This window comes from Musca autumnalis, unplaced genomic scaffold (genome assembly GCF_047663935.1).
Source record: "Musca autumnalis isolate F117 unplaced genomic scaffold, ASM4766393v1 scaffold_3, whole genome shotgun sequence".
Classification (NCBI taxonomy): Eukaryota; Metazoa; Arthropoda; class Insecta; order Diptera; family Muscidae; genus Musca; species Musca autumnalis.
In genome coordinates, this window is record NW_027411866.1 from 202,942,290 (window position 1) to 202,963,427 (window position 21,138).

Here is a 21,138-nt window from a genome sequence, read left to right on the forward strand (position 1 = left end):
GAACTGATGTTAGGCGAATAAAGGGGGACACAGTTATTGACTGGCGGGATTTACAGATTCAGCAGTTCTATCTCGGCAGTTCCACACCTTAACGCTACCCCCATATATTCCAAGTATGGGTCCCTAGAGTCTAGCTCAGGCGAGGTAGGTCTATACTGGACGGACTGGTGCAGGAGGAATGCAGGTCCACCACCCCCACTTCTCGTACGATCCTTGCGAAGAACATTGTATCCATCACAACTTCGAAGACTGCAGTTGTTGTTCAGCTTCGTTTCCTGAATCGCCGCGACCATTAAACTGCAAGAATGTCACATCCTCAGGAAATGGAAAAGCAATACGCGGTGTTAACGGCTGAGGCTGATACTGCTGTTGGGGAGATTGCGGGGGAGTTTCATAATGCGATGATGATGATGATGAAGACTCACTGGGGATCATGTTGGCGCATCACGAAGCAATATAAACCCTGTCGTAATACTCCCCCAGCTAGGTCAGGCCTGAACAGTTCCTAAAATGCACCCATCCTTGGCTGACAACGGTGCAAAACCATGGTCCGGGTTTACTCTATATCCCGGCTCGGACCAGAAGAATCCGGAGCAGGCATTCCGGGACATGACGCGCCCAAAATAAAAATAAAGACGAACAAGTAGTTGCTTGGTGACGGCGCCCGTTCGAAAAGATGTTTCCTCGGGTCAATCCGGTACATAGAACCGGCTGTCGCCGGATTTACGACCTCTAGTGGGATTCTCTAACACATTTCTTTATTTACCGACAAAAATCGGTAAAATTAAAACACATTATTATGTATGAAAAGTTAAAATAAAAGTTGACGTCACTCTTGCTATCGATAGAACATTACGACTACTTTTTATTTGAGCTAACTTACCGAAATACATCGTTAAATTTTGTCGGTAACTCAAAAAATGAAAAATTGTCCGCACACACCTTAGACTGTACTTATCCCCACAGGAAAAAATCCAACGGTGTGATATCACACGATCTTGGAGGCCAATCGACCGTCCCAAAACGTGAAATTGTCTGCTCATCGAAGTGTTCTCTTAATAAATCCATTGATTGATGCCATGTGGGGGAAGTGGCGACATCAAAATATACACCGATGATTCCACCATCTGATAAACCACACGAAACCGTTATTTTGCCTGAATCAAGTGACACCACTTGAATCTCTATAGGTTGCTCTTAAATGTGGCTACTTTCCTTGTTTACATACCCATTAAGCCTGTAATAGACCTCATCGCTGAACAAAATTTGGCTCGAAACACATTTGCAAACGTTGTTCAAACAATACTAAACAAAAATAAAATGACAGCTTTGCACGGCTCACACGTGGTCTGTCAAAAAAGGCTATTGAAAAAAGGACCTCTACTTGGATCACACATTAGTTACGGACACTATCTAGAGTCCGGTGCCGTTTTGTTTGAATTTTCTTTATTTTGAATTTTTTTTTAATGGCTAGTCGCCACGATAACTATCGAAATAAATGACTTCCAAAAAAAAAAAAATCAACTTTTAAAATAAACCCTGGGGACATTCCTTCAGCTAATGTTTCCGTTAAAGTTTTCATTATCTTCCATGTTACCCAAAAAATACAACAATATTTATGTTATACATACGATGGGTATACAAAGCGTTTTGTGGGTGTAATTTTTGAGGCCTCTATGACAGTACCGACAAAATCATAAAACTTTGATATATTACCGCAAAGCAAACATTTTATATCACCTGCAGTGATAACGTACATACCTCTCTCCCATACCCTTACACCTACCTTTCTTTCCATCAAAATCAGGGCATTAATTCTCGACTAACTCTATCACTACGGAACGACAACTGACAGTAGCATTATCAGCAACAAAAACCAAAATGTCTATACGGTATCAGCAAAGCTATAATCGACTGATAATGTTGGGGTATTAGTGAAAGAAAATTCTTTTCAATATTTGCGACGTCTGTTTTGACGATTTCAAAATATTGAACGAACACCTGCCCTTTGTATGAGGCTCAGTCTATCATAAACACTAACGAATGTCGGTTATTTGACGACGCATGCATTTTGTACAGAAACGAACGAATTTTCCTAATTGAAATTACAAAAACAAATAAAACTGATTTATAAGTGTTTTTTTTTGTTTTTTTTTTAACAATCGACAATTTGAGAACTGAATTTCTCTCACACAATTTAAATTGAAACCTCAATTTGGTGTGAAAGTGAAAATTTTTGTGATAACGAAAGTGTAAACAATCTCAAAAAATGCAGCCACAACAGCAGCAACAGTATCCGCCCCAATATCCAGGCCAACCACCGCAGCAATATCCACAACAATATCCAGGGCAGCTGCCTCCCCAGTATCCCGGTCAACCACAGCAGCAGCCACAATATCCAGGGCAACAGGGCCCACCAACAGTCATTTATGTTACATCCCCCACTCCTGTTGTGGCACCAGCACCAATTCAAGCCAATACAAGATGGCGCAACAGGCCACAAACAAATGCAACAGCAGCAGGTGATTTGAAATTTTTGTTTAGATTATTTTTTTCAGTGAGAATATTTACAGTATTTACGTGGTTCAATGGTGTGGAAAATTACACGCTAGGAAATGTAAAAGTTTATAAAAAAAGTTCTGCAGGAGTGAGTGATTCATCAACCTACAAAAGAAAAGTCTAGAATGTGCGGTTAAAAAACTTTTTAAAGATAGAAACCAAACTATGATAACTAGTATAGGAGAAAGAAGAGTACAAGAGTAAAGTCTCGAGAATCCAGACACTCGTTATTTGCGACACTAAAAGTATTTACAGTGTAGACTCTGCACTGCGTACTCCCCACTATTTATATTCTGCATTAAAAAAAAAAAATAGAAAATTTTATAAAAAATATAACAAGTAAAAAAGTTTCAGACGGATTTGCCACAGATATACCCTCAACCTATGTGAGTTGTAACGTTCAGCTATGGACAATCGAATGTATTTAGGGTCTTTTCAGAATTTTGTGGCACTTTTTGGACATTTGAACTTGCCGACAAACATGTGGATTAGGATTAAAGTTCAAAAGGGAGAAGGGAATGGACCGCCATATTGCATTACGGAGGTGGATCTTATTTTGAGAGTCATATCTTTTCGATAGCTATCGCGCCCACTAGTCATTTCCGTGGGTTATCGTACACCTGTTGGAACAGTATGCCAGGAAGCACGGACTTGTCCACGGAAAACATAATATGGCTGTACATCATCGGTATAAATTTCCAAAGGACCGAACAGACCCAAAACTGCACTTGGACACAAATGTTGAACTTTTGTGGGGGAGGTATCCTAAGGAGAGGACCGATATGGGCCATTTTAGAAGTTAAACTAAGTTTGGACAAAATATGACGAAGTCCAAATTTAGGACCAAATCGGTTTATCAGTTCGGGAGTTATTGTGTTCTCTAGCTACAACATATGGCGCCATTGGGGTTTTTTTTACAACTTTCGGGCTGTTTTCCCCAGAAGTATGGACTAGCCACTGAAAAAACTTTTACCGTTGTAATTGAGACAGCGATTGCAAGTTGCTTCAATAGAAATCATATTGGAACCTCATCTAAGTTTGGTAGAATTTTCACGATGTGCAAGCTTTGAACCAAATCGGTTTCCCTTCCAGAGTTATTGTGCGCACACATTTCCCGAGCATTTTTGAATTTTTTCTGGGGGGAGGTACCGGAAGGAGTGGACCGATATAACCCATCTTCGAACTTAATCTAAATTTGGACAAAATATTGCAATAGCCAACTTTTGGACCAAATCGGTTCATCCGTTCGAGAGTTATCGTGCGCACCAGCCAGCCAGCCAGACAGACGGACGGATGGAAATTGCTAAATCGGCTCCAAATTGTCTGAAACACATTTCGTCGAAACATACTTGGGGTCTAAAACCATTATTTCGATGAGGCACATTTTGACCGTGTGAAAGTGTATATACCCTCGGTAGGATAAATTCTGAGGGTATAAAAAAACCTTAAACTTTACATGTTCCAAATTTTGTGTGGGAGATATCCTAAGGAGTGGTACGATGTACGTTCAATATTTGGACGTAATCCAAGTATGTACGCAAGAGTTATGTTAGGCACAACCAAGTTTAGTTAGTGCCGGCAGATTTTTTTGGAGCTCCAGGGCCATTATCTCAAAAAGTATGGAATTGTCCCCGAAAAAGAATACACCGTCAAGGAAAAGAATACAAAGTCAAAATTTCGATTTTTAACAAAAAATGTGCCGTTTATTGACCACTAATCGGGCAAAAAAAAAATTAAGGAAAATTCTCTTATTTGAAGACAAAATTTTGATGTATTTAATAAACTCACAAAAATATATGAAGTCTGAACACCAAATTTCTGTAATTTTGGGTGGATAATGTGGCTAAAACCTTAAAAACCCCCATACCACGGGGGTTATATCAAAACGTGAACCAATACCAACAAATCTCTGTAAAAATATTTCGCAAAACCCGGCGTAGACTAAATACCAAATATCAGCTACATTAATTGTTTAAAGTGGCTAAAACCTTGAAAATACCGAAAATCGGGCGATACCGTTCTATTGGAGCTATGTATATCAAAACGTGGACCTATGTACATAATTTTTATCAGCAAAGTTTTTTGGTCCATTGGGAACCCTCAACGCAAAATTTCGGCGTATTTGGGCGTGAAACATATGTAAAACTTTCAAAATTCCGAAAATCGAGAGGTACCGTTATATGGGGTCTATATTAAAACGTGGACCTATGTCCATAATTTTTTTTGGGAAATGCGTTTTGAAAAGTGAAAACCCCGCATCTCAAAATTCAACCAATTTGGTTGATAAGTTTATCTAAAATATTCAAAATACCGAAGCATTAAGAAGTACTGTTGCATGGGGACTATCCCAAAACGTGGACTGACCTTCCCAATTTTTTGCTGTCGACATTGTCAGTGAACTATAAGTATTTATACCAAAATTCATCTGATTACGCCAACTCCTTTTATATTTGGACACAGTTTATTTGAACTCGCGACATAGTGCAGCGTTTCTTGCGGTTATTACAATGACATAACGTGGGCCGCAGGAACATCCTGTTACAAAAATTGCTTTACGATTCGTGAGGGGTCACTAAACTGCACTTATTTCAAATTTTGTGTGGGAGGTACCTGAGGGAGTGGACCGATATAATCCATATTCGATCCTAATGTATGCCAAGAGGTAGTATTACCATATGCAAAGTTTGGTTCAATTCGGTTACTCTCGAAGGGAGTAATCGCAAGGTGGTTTAGGGTATAAAAATATCAAAAGGGCTTTAGTAATCCCAGTCGGTGCGGAAACTTTTTTCACCGAATCCAACTAAAACACGCGTTTTCGTTATCAGGACAATATTCCGCACACGATACTGGCGTGGTATTTTTTTGGTTATACCCCTAGTGTATATAGACTTTCATACGGGCAAAATGCGCCTCATCGAAATAATGGTTTTAGACCCCAAGTATGTTTGGACGAAACGTGTTTCAGACAACTTGCAGTCGATTTAGGAATGTCCGTCTGTCTGGCTGGTGCGCAACTCTCGAACGGGTGAGCCGGTTTGGTCCAAAGTTTGGTGTTCGTAATATTTTATCCAAACTTAGTTTAAATTCGAAGATGGGTTATATCGGGCCACTCCTTACGGATCTTCCCCACAAAAGTTCGAAAATTTTCGGAAAGTTTGTGCGCACGTTAACTCTAAAAAGGAGTAACCGATTTGGTCCATACTTTGCACATCGTGAAATTTCTACCATTCATAGATGGGATTCCAATATGAACTCAATCTGTCCTTTCCTTCGGGTAACTCCCACACAAAATTTCGGATAGGATCAGATTAGGAGTTGCTCTCGAATCGCTTTGAATTTTGTTGCAACGACTTGTATTTACTGCCTGTCATACGACCGTACAAGTTTCATCAGGGGCAAGTCCATACTTCCTGAGAAAATAATCTGAAAGATGCAAAGCAAGCCATGACACCATGTGTAGTTGCGCAAGATAACTCTAGAACGGATGCCGGTTCGGTCCAAAATCTGGTCTTCGTAATATTTTGTTCAAACATAGTTTAAATTCGAAGATAAGCCATATTAGTCCCCTCCTTCGGGTGCAAATATGTTCGGAAAAATTGTTCGCACGATAACTCTTGAAGGGAGTGACCGATGTAATCCATACTTTGCACATCCTAATAGATCTACCATATATAGATCAGGTTCGAATATGGACTATATTTGTCTACTCCTTCTGGTACATCTCACACAAAATTTCGGCTAAGTTCACTTTAAGACTTGCTCTCGAAGCACTTAGATTTTTGTTAAAGCGATTTGCATTCTCTACCTCCATTTTTTCAGGGCCAAGTCCATATTTCTTGGGAAAGCAGCCTGAAAAGTGTAAAAAAAATCCTATGTCACCATATGTGGAGGTCGGAGAGCACAATAACACTAAAACGCTAGGACGATATCACTTAAATGTGGCAACCAATTTGGTCCAAACTTTGGATCTCCTAATGTTTTGTCAAAATTTAGTTTAACTACAAAAATGGTCCATAGCGGTCCTCCCTAAGGGTACCTCCCCACAAAGGTTCAACATTTGTGTCTTAGTGCAGTTAATTCCTAATCCACATTTTTGTCGGCAAGTTCAAATGTCCAAAAAGGACCACAAAATTCTGAAGAGACCTAAAATACATTTAATCTGTCCGTAGGTGAAAGTTTCACTTCATATTTGCTGAAGGTATATATCTGTCGGCAAAGCCGAACGATACTTTTTTACTTGTTCTAAAGGTAAGGTTACATTAGGGAAATATTTGCTCCAGCGACCGCCAGTGTGCGCTTACTGAAAGCAAGTGAGCGTAAATAATGCGGTGAAGCTTATGCTCACTTGCTCTCAGTAAGCGCACACTGCCGGTCGCTGGTGCCTATATTTCCCTAATGTGACCTTGCCTTAATTATTTTCTAACAAAGAATAACATTTATTGGTCAAATTATAACTAATCTGTTCTCAAAATATGACTACGTCAGAATAATTAAAACCGGGTGGTACCGTTATATGGGGGCTATACCAAAACGTGGACCGATATCGTCCATCTTCGAGCTTTACATTCCACCAAACAGAGAGCCCAACTTCCCCAAACTTCAGTATTTACCACAGACGGTCAGAATTGCATAAAAAAAAACAAAAAAAAAATATTACATAACTCATATATTTTTCGATTCGATTTCTGGGTTTGGATCTGTAATATTTTCGTCGCCAGTATTGGATACCAACAGTTTGGAATAATGCTCTTTTACTAGATTACCTTGCTCGTCTCTACAGGAGGATATGACTGGACCAAAGCCATAATTTTTTTCACTCTTTGGTAGAATTTTCAGATTATATTCTGGCTTCGGTTGATTGATTAATAAACCGTTTTGAAAACCACACCACTCGGGTAATGATGGCTATTCCATTATATAATGTTGGCAATAATATCTGTCCTGATGAAATCAGAAATCTCAGAAGGTCTCCCAGAACTAGTTCGTTTGTCGCAGCGAAAAGAAAGTGGCAGTCGTGCTAGAGCTTTCAATCTTTCTTGCATTTGTACAGGGCAGTGCCAGAGGAGGTGCTCAACCGTTGGGTCATCTTCTTCGTTTCCGCATCTGCGGCAGTACCGCAATTGTTGTTTCCAGGTTCGGCCCATTTTGGACATTCTGGAACTATTTACGTTTGATGTTGTAATGTGTCAAGAGGATGTTGATATTAGACATGTTTTAGTATTGCTCCATTTGGTCTCTGCTCGTGATATGTATCATTTATCTACACACATTAGAGTTGTGTTTTATACCTTTGGGAGGTTGTTAGGGACGGTTCCTCCTCTGGCTAGTTCGTCTCCTTTTCATTACCAACATCTTTCTTGTGACCTTGGAACCAAGTAAGAAGTACTCTGGTCAGGCACCCTAACATGGCAAGTTCTACTTGATGTGACAAGTGTTTGAATTTAATGCGCCGCTTGACAGTCGACGAAAATTCCGATTAAGCTTGATGTATTATGATGTATAAGTATATTACAATCTTCCTTTATGACCACTATCTCAGCCTAAAAAACACTGCAGTCCTCAAGTAAGTTTGTGGATGTAATATCCGAGTCGACTCCACAATTCATCTTAGAGCCGTCTTCGTATAACTTGATGTCGTGACCCGTTCTGCTTGGAAATTTGAGTTCAGAAGGCCGGTCGGTCAAAGGTCACTGCAGAAGTGCAGTAATCAACATTAATTGACATTTCTCGCGGTAGTTGGTGGAGAACGCGGGCATGTTCGTATGCCTTATCTCTCTCCACATTCCTAGTCCAAATACCATTGTAACAATACATACTAGAGATGAGTATTACCACATCGTCCGCATAAGCAACAACCTTAATCCTCATGTCAAGATTGCTTATGATTTCGTTAGTAACAAGAATCAGTGTCAAGATCACCCTCCCGGTGCAGTTCCTCAATTTACGTGCTTTGACTGTATACTATTTCCCAGTATGGCATTAATGACTTACTCTGCAGCATGGTTGTTATACAGCTACTACGCCGATGTTATATAGAGCCTGTTCTATTGCTGAGGTACTAACGTTGTTTAAGGTGCCTTCTATATCCAGAAAAGTGGTTAAGGTGTATTTTTTGTGCTCTATGTACTTTCTAACGACTTCGTATAGGGCTGTGTCTGTCGAGTGTCCTTTAGGGTAATCGACTAAGTTGATTAGAAGATATGTTATTTGAGTTCTCTATCTTTTCTCGAATATGCAAGTCGAAGAGTCTTTCGAGCTTTTAGCAGAAATTATGAAAGGCTTATGAGTCCAAAGTTGTTAACATTTTAGTGACTATGTTTTCCAGCTTTGGGTACCATTATTTCGATGAGGCACATTTTGCCCGTGTGAAAGTGTATATACTCTAGTTGGCATAAATGCTGAGGGTAAAACAACGGAGTGGTTAAGAACACCCTGATGGTTGCTGTGACTAACGAAAAGAAGTAAAATCTGTCCCCTCTCACTACAGCGGAATAGGGTAAAATAAAACCTATGTTTTCTGAACAAGTTATGGAACATGTTTTTTCAACCGGAGATTGTCCTGTGTTCCATCTCTGGTTGAAGGGTTACCAAATGCATGGACGACTTGCCACAGGGGTTTCTGAAAGAAATGCATGGTTAAGCTCAACGATGCTTAGGACGACATCAGGCTGATCCCGAACCAGTGAAACCTCATTCCAGAGTTGCCATGATAGAATGCGTCGGCCAAATGTTGCTGAAAAGTCTGGCGAAAAAGAGCACGAATTTTCCAATGAACGACTGATCCGTAATCGTCACTAAGCCACCCAAAATAACATCTTGAGTCTAGTTCTCTCTATAGCAGAGGCAAGAATGAATGCACCGGAGAGAGTGGGAAATCTGCAGTTCTTTAGCATAAGAGAGACCATACTTTGCACATCGTGGAATTTCTACCAGACTTAGATGAAGTTCCAATATGGGCTCAATCGACCGACTCCTTCGCGTACAACCACACAAAATTTCGGAAAAGTTCAGTTTAGGACCTGCTTTCGAATCGCTTTGATTTTTGTTGTAACAGCTTGTATTCACTGTCCCCTACACGACGGTACACGCATCATCAGGGCCAAGTCCATACTTCTTGAGAAGATAGCCCGAAAGGTGCAAAAAACCCCTATGACACCGTGTATAGTGGTTGGAGCGCACGGGTCTGTCGATTCGATCCAAAATTTGGCCTTCATAATATTTTGTCTAAACTTAGTATAGGCTAGAAGATAAGCCAAAGTTCAAAAATGTTCGGAAAAAAATGTGCGCGCGATAACTTTTGATGGGAGTGACCGATTTGGTCCATCCTAATATATCTACCAGATATAGATCAGGTTCGAATATGGACTGTATTTGTCCACTCCTTCGGGTACCTCCCACACAAAATTTTGGAAACTATATATGGTGCCATAGGGGCAGGATAACTCTCGAACTGAGGTTCAGTTCGAAGATGGGCAGTGATCCACTTCCATAATGGACCAAGTCGGTCCCTTCCTTTAAATACCTCCTCCGCAACATTTTTGAAATGTAATCCTAATCCACATTTTTGCCGGTAAGCTCAAATGTCAAAAATAGGGTCACAAAGTTTTGAAAATACCCTAAATAAATTTTATCTGTCCGTAGATTGAAGTTTAAATTCACATATGCTGAGGGAATACCTCTGTCGGCAAAGCCGACTGACACTTTTTTACTTGTTTTTTTTTTATTTTTGTTTTTATTTTTGAAGTGGCAGTTGAGTTGTGCTTTAGTTTCTTCCTCTTAGCGAGCTGTATGTCCTATGTTCTCGATTGGAGATGGCTGGACGATCGTCCTTTTGAGAGATTTTGGCTCTCTCGTTATCCTCGACAGTCCGTCTCATCCCACTTGTGCACTGCACCATTTGCATTCTTGGTGATTTTGTCGAGAATAAACATTGCCTTTTGGTAAAGGGCTTTCAGAACGTCGGACGCACTTTTTGTTAGGTTGTGCCACTTTCGGAACGAACAGAGTATTTGCTTTTATAGTATGTTGCTGATAAAGTGTGTTAGAAATGTTTCCAGTGCCAACTGCATTTAGATGGCTAGCTACTGTCCACTACTAGCTCCTGGCTAATCCTGGGAATAGTTGCCAGACTGCAACCGAGGAGTTTTGATTTGGAATTTTATTTTTTGATTTGTATTTTGTTCTGTGTGTTGTTCCAACGAGACTGCCGTAAGGGGATAGACCATCGTACGATGGCTTAAACAGACTGGGCCACTAGTAAGTACCGTCTAGGGGAGTTGGTATTGATCAGATCATTGGCACAACTCCTTCACAACAGTGATCGTAAAAGTATGTGTATATTGTATGTCGCTCGACCAAAGTTATATTGTGGAATAGGCAGTCCATCTGCTGGGCTCGCCAAAAGACTCCTCTCCATTCTCAACCTAGAGAATTAACACTTTGATGCGTCTCATCGAAATAATGGTTTTAATATGTTTGGACGAAATTAATTTTATTTTTATTTGAAAATTTTGCCTATTAGGCGAAGGTCAATTTTTTAATTAATTTCTCGTTAGAGACGAGCTTACTGACCAAGATGCTTTTTGAAAAAGGAAAGCCGACGATACGAACCCACACAATCACCACTGTGTGACATGCATGTTTCGCCTTTGGTTTAGGAAGGCTCCTCAGACACATCGACTGTGGGGCGGCTTCGCTATCCTCGAACTTATTCCCTCTTTCAAATGCAAGTTGTTTTTTTTTACAAAGTTGAATTTTTTGTTCAAATCTTTGTATGGCTTTCATGACAAACGCTTAGCGTAGCCTTTGAGCCAGGCTGGGGTTCGAACCCACGTCCTTGAAAAACACATGGAAAAAAGTGTTGTCACGGCGTGTTAGTGTTCAGAACCAAACTCATAACTTTCAAAGGCTACGCTAAGCGTTTGTCATGAAAGCCATACAAAGATTTGAACAAAAAATTCAACTTTGTAAAAAAAAAACAACTTGCATTTGAAAGAGGGAATAAGTTAGAGGATAGCGAAGCCGCCCCACAGTCGATGTGTCTGAGGAGCCTTCCTAAACCAAAGGCGAAACATGCATGTCACACAGTGGTGATTGTGTGGGTTCGTATCGTCGGCTTTCCTTTTTCAAAAAGCATCTTGGTCAGTAAGCTCGTCTCTAACGAGAAATTAATTAAGAAATTAATTTTAGACTATGGATTTGAAGTCGATATAGCCATCTATATGGCTGGCTGGACGTTCTCGGTCTCGAACAAATCAATCCATGTGGTCCAAAATCTGATTCTCGTAACATTTCGTCCAAATTTAGATCAAGGTTGAATACTTCCTGAGATAATGGACCCAAAAGCTCTAAGAAACGCTGTCTGGCATCAACTCAAATGACTGACGAGCACAGAAACTGATGAAGGAAAGGAGTGAATTTCATAATTAGATTCACATACTAAATTGTACATCCTCCGTAAAAGTTCAACACTTTTGGCTTTTATACAATTCCAATTTAATAGCAAAATGATTGCATATATTGGGAATCGTTAAGATATATGAGCCAAAAGTTTTTTGAAAACTCCATAAATACATAGATGAAAGTCTCAATTCACACAGGATAAGGATCATTGTCGGCATCTTTAGCCTTTTTTCGATTGTGTCTTCATTAAATTAGAACATTCTTAACACTCTTTCGGAGCATTGACAGAATTTTTGTATCATACTTTTAGGTGTTTATGAATTGTGATATTTTGGATTGTGTCTACGCTAAATTATAACATTGCAACACTGTAGCATTGGCAGCACTGACAGTTGAAATTATTCTTATTTCCCATCTACTAAGGTTCAAATATGTTACAAAGTTCAGCGGTATTTCCAAATTTCTCTTCTTATCTATACGATCTATTTCTTCGTCTTCGTTGGTTATCCGAAGTAATTAGTTTGTCCATATTGCTTATATGACAAACGTAAAGTCGTTCATATCTCTGGATGCTCCTTCTGTTCTATATGAAGCGTTTGAGCGTCGTTGTTGGTGATCGGTGGAATTACTCGTCTGATCTTGTTCACGATGTATTATATTTCTCCGTCATAAATTATTGCCGATGGCATCCTCGATACTTTTCCTAGGCCAGTATAGTAAAATTTCCTACTGGTTCCTCTACATTTCAATTTCACTTTCCCAGCTCTTTTATTTTGCCTCCGTGGATACATCTCCATTGAGAATTATATCGTCTTCTACCACCATTTCTCTCAATAGTCCTGTTGTCAGCACCTTAATGGGTCGTTATTATCACTAGCCTTACCCTATTTCTAATTAGTTCTCGTCATATGGTTTTGCTTTATCTCGATATTCTGGCTTTTTTGGTGTGTTGAATTTAAAATAATAAAGCCTAACATTTTGAAGTATAAATTTACTCTAAAAACGTTAAATTTTAACTCATTCGATTGTGAGCAATACCTTTTGATTTCGATTTAATTTCAGATAGGTAGGATACTGTAAATAATTTGTCCTTATAAACGAAGCAAAGACAACCCTAAATATCTTCTTAGTAGCTACTAATTTTATCATTTATTTACATTACAGCTGGCTTTATCTTCGTGTCCGGTGGTGCTAATTTGGCGCTAAGTGTTGGATGGACTGAAGGAAGTATTTTTGGTTCGACCGAACATTTCTTGTACTCATGGTTCATTGCTGTGATAATAGGAACCGTACTGTCAATACCTTTGCGACATTTTGTAACCAAGAAAATTATAATGGTAAGAATGAAATGTAGTGAAAGAAAGGGTAAAAATGCATTTCAAAAATAATGAATTTGGTTTTTGTTGTTGGTTTTCAGGCCATTTCTGCGCTACTGATTCTAATAAGTGGTATAATCTTTGCAAGTGATCCCCTCTATTATGACTCGCTTATGGCGGCCCGTTATCTTAATGGCATAGCAATTGGTTTGGCCACAATACCCTTCCTGATGAATGCCAGTGAAATTGCTGACGTTCAATATCGCGGAGTTTGTGTTTCCCTTGAGCAGTACTCCTTTTCGTTGGGTATAGCGATACAAATGATTTATGCCTCGAACTGGACACAGACAGAAGATTTTCCAGCTAATCGGTTGCATGGCATATTGGATATTTTCTGGGCTGTTATTGCTGGCATCTATTTAGTTGCTGAGATAGAATCTCCGGTTGATTTGATACGTAAGGGTAATGAGGCAGCTGCTCTGGAAACTTTGGGACGTTTGCGTAGACCACAGGGAGTAACAACGGAAACCCAACTATTGCTGAACGAATACAAAACTTACGTACGTGAAGAGGAAAGCCTAACGTTTGCACAAAGTTTACAACGTGGTTTGGTGCCTTTGGTGAAAATATTATTCTTCCGTAGTATGATGTTGGTCTTTTGCATTTCCATACCTCTAAATATGAGTATACAATACAGTTCCCTGGCAACCTATTCCATTTGGGTACCGACTGTCTCCGGTGTTTTCCGTGTTTTGGGAGGCATTTTTGCCATGGGCATGGTCGACAATTCCAATCGAAAAATTCCATCGATATTCTCAATGCTCATTGTTGGCTGCTTTATTATCGGTTTAGGATCCCTATTTATGCCGATTAGCAATATAACCAATTACGATGATATGAATTCCGCCATGTATTTGTATTTGTTTTTACAACTCTTTGCTGGATTCTTTGTACCGTACACCTCGGTTTATGCCAGTGAAGCATTCCCTCTGAAGGCTAAGCCGATTTTATTGGCTACAGTTATTATTGTAGAACAAATACTTCATATAATTTTAATTACTACCCTAACAGTGCATATTGGTGATAATCTGATGACTCAGGGTATTATAGCTGTGGTGGCATTTTTAGCTTTGGCAGTATCGATGCCCGAAACAAGATATACTTCACTAACCGAAGCTCAGTTACGTTTTAGAAAGCTAATAAATCTCTAAATGTCTTTGATTATTGGAGAGTGCGGAGAAAAAGGAACGATGAAGCGATCGTTGTACATACATAAATAAGTATTTATAATTTTTTTAATAAATTAATTATTAGAAATGTTTATATGTTATTTTATTTAAGGGTGTAGTTTAATGTAAAGGATTACGTACAAACAAATAAATTTATGTTTCAGAAAAAATATAAGTAAAAAATGAAATGCATTCATTGCACAGTGAACCGAAATTTTGGGGGGTTGAAAATTCTTTTTGGGGATGAAAGCCCTTAGTAAGTATATACCCATAATCCTTTCATATTCTAGTTAACACGATTAACTTATGAGATTAAGACCAAATCTCCTAGGATCAAATACACCTTAGCCGTCATTCTGGATATAGAAGGCTCCTTCAAGCATAATTAGACCAATGCTCACATATGGAGTGTGATGGCCAATGGTGGGAAAGAAAACAATACAGATCCCCAAGCATCGGGGTGACAGGGACAATGAGGACTTGGTATAGGTAAGTAGACTTTCGATTGATCGACTTTTTGCAGTCAAAAGGCTAAAAACCGTAGTCGACTTTTTTCTGAAGCGAAAATCTCATAATCGATTAGCTTGTAATCGATATTCGAGCTTGTCCATAGATTGTTGACTGGGTCGGTGTGATAATAAGACTAAAGCCGTGAAAATGCCGAAAATCGGCAGGTAAACTACTGTGGACCGCCCAATAGCCTAATAGCAATACCAAGCATCCTAGGAGAAATATAAACTTCTGAACGCAGAGAAGAGATATTGTAGGGGCAATCATATTCTAAGAACAAAATAGTACATTTTAAAAATCTGAAAGGACTTAGTTTGTCACATCCGCATCCACCACACTCTAACCTTGGTGATGCAATAGATGTCGGGAGGGTGTAGATCTCAGGGGTTGTTCTGGACTCATTCATGCGAAGGACTACGACAGAGAACATAGTCCCTGGGTGAACACTGCCTCCAATAAGTCGTCGTCGTCATCAGAATACGCGACAATGCCCTCAACACCCGCCGAGGTATACATCCCGACGAAAAATTACTGTACTCCAGGTAATAGGCCCAACATTATCCCGCTTTTTAAAGGTCATAATCGGCTGGTCTTGGGGGACTTTAATGATCATCATGAGTTGTGGCATTCGGTCATCGGAAATGACCAGAGGGATATGGTGCTAGGTAAGTAGATTGATAACTCTACGTTCGGCACGGTCAATGAGGACGCCCCTACCAGCATTAGCGGATAATGTCACAGTTCGCTAGACGGACCCATCGTGTCACCTGGTCTGACAAATGACATCAACCGCCATTTCTCTTAGATCAGACCATTTTCCCATAATTGCCTCCATTAAAAGATCGCCCAACTACATCACCTCTCATCGCCTTACTTTCATCAATCATGGGAAAGCTATTTGCCTTATCTCAGAAAGTTCATTAACCACCGTTTCAGAGATCTGCCCAACCCTTCTGGTATTCGGGTAGCAGAAAGGACGTTCTGAATTGAGGCCAAACTTCCCACCAGTGGCCCCGGAATTAGCAAATAAGCGTGGTGAGCGTCGTCGTACCAACCCCAAGCTTGTTCGGTGAGCGTATGGAAACGAGTGGTAAAATCATATAAAGAGTTGAAACATTGGAGTCGAAAAAAGTGAATTATGGTCAACGGGTAAGTCACTCTCGAACCCTGTAGAGAAAGAAACTCATTTACATTTGGCGACGTTACCCTGATTTGCACGGAGAGGTGCGCAAGTTATTTCAATCGAGTGACAAAGTACTACATCGCATTAGATCTCTTCTTGCCGAGGATGAACTACCACAGTTTACAATGGATGATATTGCGAATGTCATCAGGAAAGCTAAATCATCCAAAGCGTTGGGCTCTGATCAAATCTCCATGGTAATGTTGAAACAGCTGGATGTGCCACATCTTTCTCGAAGTCTAGCAAATAGGCAGGGTGACAGATTTCGTTTTTGTCGTCCATAACGAAGACCATTGAGGCTTTAATCCTCCCCAGCGTCAGAAATAGCTATCCTGTTGCCGATGATCAGCATGGGTCCCGTAAGCAGCAGCATATCCCCACATATTAATGGAGGACTCAACCAGAACAATCCTTGTGATAGATCAGTTATGGCTGTTTGGGGACATCGAGAAGACAAGCCTACGAAGTGTGAAACAGGGAGTTCAAAAAGGTGGGATGATATTTGCTAAACCGTTTAACCTCTACCTTTACTGTATTTCGCCCTCTCCAGACGGCATTGAGATCGTAGCGTATGCGGATGATTGACGTCAGGTACTTTCCCTGATGTCCTTTGTGAAAGGCTGAACTTTTAATTGACTGATCTTACCACGCGAGGAATATGCAAATATCCGTCACTAAATCTAATGCCCCTCTGTTCACCACATGGACGACAGAAGTGAGAACAGAATTGTATGTCATGGTCGATAGCAGCAGAATTCCGACAACAAACAACCCCAAAATTCTAGGGATCACATTCGGACATGTTTATGTCGCCTGGTCCTCAAGCAATTGGGGTGCAGATAAAGAAAATTTTTTTGACGCGATCGGTCAATATTTGGTGCCAGTATATATGTACCCTCCAACACAGTATAGAACGACCCTATATATATTAGATAAGACACTAAAATTGTGGAAGGATGCGTCTTTTGTATTCAGGCAAGTCATGTACGAAGATGGACTGTATCGCACCATATCACTATAGGTAATTTGGACAGGTTTTTAGGCAAAAAGTCAATTTTTGCACTTTTAATAACGCGAGTTTTCTAATTTGATTCGAAGAAAGAACATGTCAAATTCTATGGATGTGCAATTTGTTTTCAAAAATATTCAAAACTCGCGGTATAATTCGAAGTTAAAAACAAAATTTCGAAGACAAAATAAAAAATGTTAAAAAAGATTAAAAGTCAGAGCAGAATTTAAACGCAATTTGTAAGAGTTTGGTAATAATTAAATACAAAGATATGATATGTTTGTTACAGCAGAAGAAATCGTCATATAGGATACAACTTTTTTTTATAGTTTTATATTATAGACTTTTACAAAATTGTCCAACTTTGACCGTAATTCTGCTACCGGGAATATCTTCAGCAAAGGGTTCTGTATCAACTACATAATTACCAAGGTGCGATTTTTTGCGTTTTTTGAGTTATATCACATTTTTGAAGGTGACCTTCCTGCAGAAAAATATATATTTTTTAAATTTTTTGTTTGGTGAAGGAAATATTAAACACAAAAAAGCATCCGATTTGAACTAAAAAGACATTTTCTTTAAAGAAATATTCACCATGTGTTCTAAAAATGTACAGGCGTGTTGTGGTCAACATTTTTGTTAATTATAGCCGTAATATGTTCTAACTAGGGATCAAGATTGCGTGATTTATTTGGTCCTTTAAAAAAATAATATTTATAAAGATCTTTTCGCCAATCAATATTTTAAATATATCAACGTTTATAAAAATCTTTTGGCGGATCAGTACTTTAGTTCATTGTAACCATTTTTCTTTTGTTTTAACCGCGTTCATTGGGTTGGAACGAATAAAATAGGTAAAATGAGAATAGAGGGTAGGAAAAAGAAAAGTTGTTCGCTATATCCGGTGTTCGTGGTAAACAAGTTCGTCTGTAAAATTCTTATCAAGGCCTACTTTTAAATATCATATGTTAAAATATTTGAAACAGTGCTTAAATTCGTCGCTATCGCTCGTGTTTTAAAGCGGGCCTGAAAATCCAAACAAATTGTAAAAAATGCTGGTCCATCATATCGTATTATTCCTTCCAAATATAGATCAGGTTCCAATACTATATCAGTCAACTCTTTCGGGTAACTCCCACACATAATTCAGATAAAGTGAAGTTTAAGAGCTCCTCTCGGATCGCTTTGAATTTTTTTAGTAGGTTTTCCTTGCGGCTCTCTTTACGACGGTACAACTTTTTTATACCCTCAGCATTTATGCTAACCGTATATACACTTTCATACGGGCAAAATGTGCCTCATCGAAATAATGGTTTTAGACCCCAAGTATGATGGACGAAATGTGTTTTAGACAATTTGGAGTCTATTTAACAATGTCCATCCGTCTGTCTGTCTTCCTGGCTGGTGCGTACGATAACTCTCGATTTTGTCCAAAATTTGGCTTTCGCAATATTTTGTCCAAACTTAGTTTAAGTTCGAAGATGGGTTATATCGGTCCACTCCTTCCGTTACCTCCCCCACAAAAGTTCGAAAATGTTCGGAAAATTTGTGCGCCCGATAACTCTTGAAGGGAGTAACCGATTTGGTCCATACTTTGTACATGGTAAAATTTCTACCAAACTTAGATGGGCTTCCAATATGGACTCAATCGGTCCACTCCTTCGGGTACCTCCCACCCAAAATTTCGGAAAAGTTCAGTTTAGGACCTGCTCTCGAATCGTTTTGATTTTTGTTGTAACAACTTGTATTCACGGCCCCCCCATACAGCGGTACAAGTTTTATCAGGGGCAAAACCATACTTCCTGAGAAAATAGCCTAAAGGGTTCAAAAAACCCCTATGACACCGTGTGTAGTGTTTGGAGCGGAAGATAACTCTCGAACTGATCTGCCGATTCGATCCAAAATTTGGCGTTCATAATATTTTGTCCAAACTTAGTTTAAGTTCGAAGATAAGCCATATCGGTTCACTCCTTCAGGTACCTCCCCCACAAAAGTTCAAAAATGTTCGGAAAATTGTGCGAATGATAACTCTTGAAGGGAAGACCCGATTTGGTCCACACTTGACGCATCCTAATATATCTACCAGAAAGAAATCAGGTTTGAATATGGACTATATTTGCCCATTCCTTCGTTCACTTTAAGACCTGCTCTCGAATCACTTTGATTTATGTTGAAGCAATTTGCATTCGCTGCCTCAATTGCGACAGTAAACGTTTTTTCAGGGGCAATTCCATACTTCTTGACAAAACAGACTGAAACGTGTACAAGCCCTTATATCACCTTAAGTAGTGGCTGGAGCGCTCGAACCAAATACTGCGTTCGTCCACACTTTGGATATTGTAATATTTCTTCGAATATTAAATGAAATTCTAAAGTGTAATTTATAGGTGCGCTACTTCCGCGACCTCCCCCACAAAAGTTCAAAAAATATTCGCTAAAATGCTAAGCGCAATATCTCATAAACGGAGCAAGCAATTTAGTCCAAATTTTGGACCTCTAAATATTTTGTAAAAACATAGTTTTTGTTAAAATGTGGGCCCTATCGGTACAATCCTTGGGGTACCACCCACACAAATGTTCAACACTTTTGTGTGGTTAAGGGTCTGTTCGAGGATCCTTTGGAAATTTTTACCGAAGGTTTTCCTAGTGGAAGGTTTTTCTGTTTACAGCGATATTATGTTTGTATGCCCTATCTATCGATATCCCCCGCGACATTTTGTGCTTTAACCCAATCCATATTTTCGTCGGTTCATACGCCCAAAATTTTGAAAACCCCAATGAATACATAGGTTTTTTTTTCTTGAGAAAAAAGTCTTTCACTCCACACAGGCTGAGGGTATATCTCTGTCGACTGATACTTTTTTACATGTTTTTAATTGTATACCTTCAGCCAGTGCGGATTGAAATACTTTCTTCCAAAAAAAAAAAAAAAAAAAAAAACTTATGTATTCAAAATGTTGGCCGACAAAAGTATGGATAGGATTAAAGCTTAAAAATTTGCGGGGATATCGATAGATAAGACTTTTTATCACACTTGTCTGCGAAAAACATAATATAGCTATACTCAGTAATATATTCGGTTCGAGCCTTCCAGGCACTACAAATGGTGCCATAGGGGTTTTTTACAACTTTCGGGCTCTTTTCTCAAGAAGTATGGACTTGCCCCTGAAAAAACTTTTACTGCCGTTATTAAGACAGCGAATGCAAGTTGCTTCAACAAAAATCCAACTAGATATCAATTTTTCAATGTAATCTCCTTAGGTCATAAAAAAGCTCGATTAATTAAATTAATTAAATCTCACAAATAATGGCCTTCGCCCCTAAAAAGGCAAAAACTTTAAAATAAAAATCAAAGTGATTCGAGAGCAGGTCTTAAAGTGAACTTATCCAAAATTTTGTGTGGGAGGTAGCCGAGGGGTGGACAAATGTAGTCCATATTCGAACCTGATCTATATCTGGTAGATATTTTAGGATGTGTAAAGTATGGACCAAATCGGTCACTCCCACCATGAGTAGTTATCGTGTGAACAATTTTTCCGAACATTTTTGAACTTTGGTGGGGGAGGTACCTGAAGGAGTGAAAAGATATGACTTATCTTTGAACTTAAACTAAGTTTGCACAAAATATTACAAAGACCAAATTGTGGACCGAATCGGCAGATCCGTTCGAGAGTTATCTTGCGCTCCAACCACTACACACGGTGTAATAGGTCTTTTTTGTACCTTTCAGGGTATTTTCTCAGGAAGTATGGACTTATCCCTGATGAAGATTATACCGTAATATGGGGGGAAGTGGATGCAAGTTGCTACAACAAAAATCAAAGCGATTCTTGAACAGGCTCTAATCTGAACATTACTGAAATTTTGTGTGCGAAGTACCCGAAGGAGTGCACCGATTGAGTCTCGACATTGTCAGTGAACTATAAGTAT

The 21,138-nt window shown here is 39.3% G+C and overlaps 1 protein-coding gene across 1 annotated transcript; it reads left to right on the forward strand.

Moving 5' to 3' along the window:
* Positions 1-1,833: 1,833 nt before the first annotated feature.
* LOC141398729 (glucose transporter GlcP-like) lies at positions 1,834-14,598 on the forward strand. Its single transcript, XM_073976341.1, has 3 exons — positions 1,834-2,522; positions 13,126-13,298; positions 13,379-14,598. Exons 1-3 carry the CDS (start codon positions 2,270-2,272, stop codon positions 14,486-14,488), a joined length of 1,536 nt encoding a protein of 511 aa, XP_073832442.1. The 5' UTR covers positions 1,834-2,269; the 3' UTR covers positions 14,489-14,598.
* Positions 14,599-21,138: the final 6,540 nt, after the last annotated feature.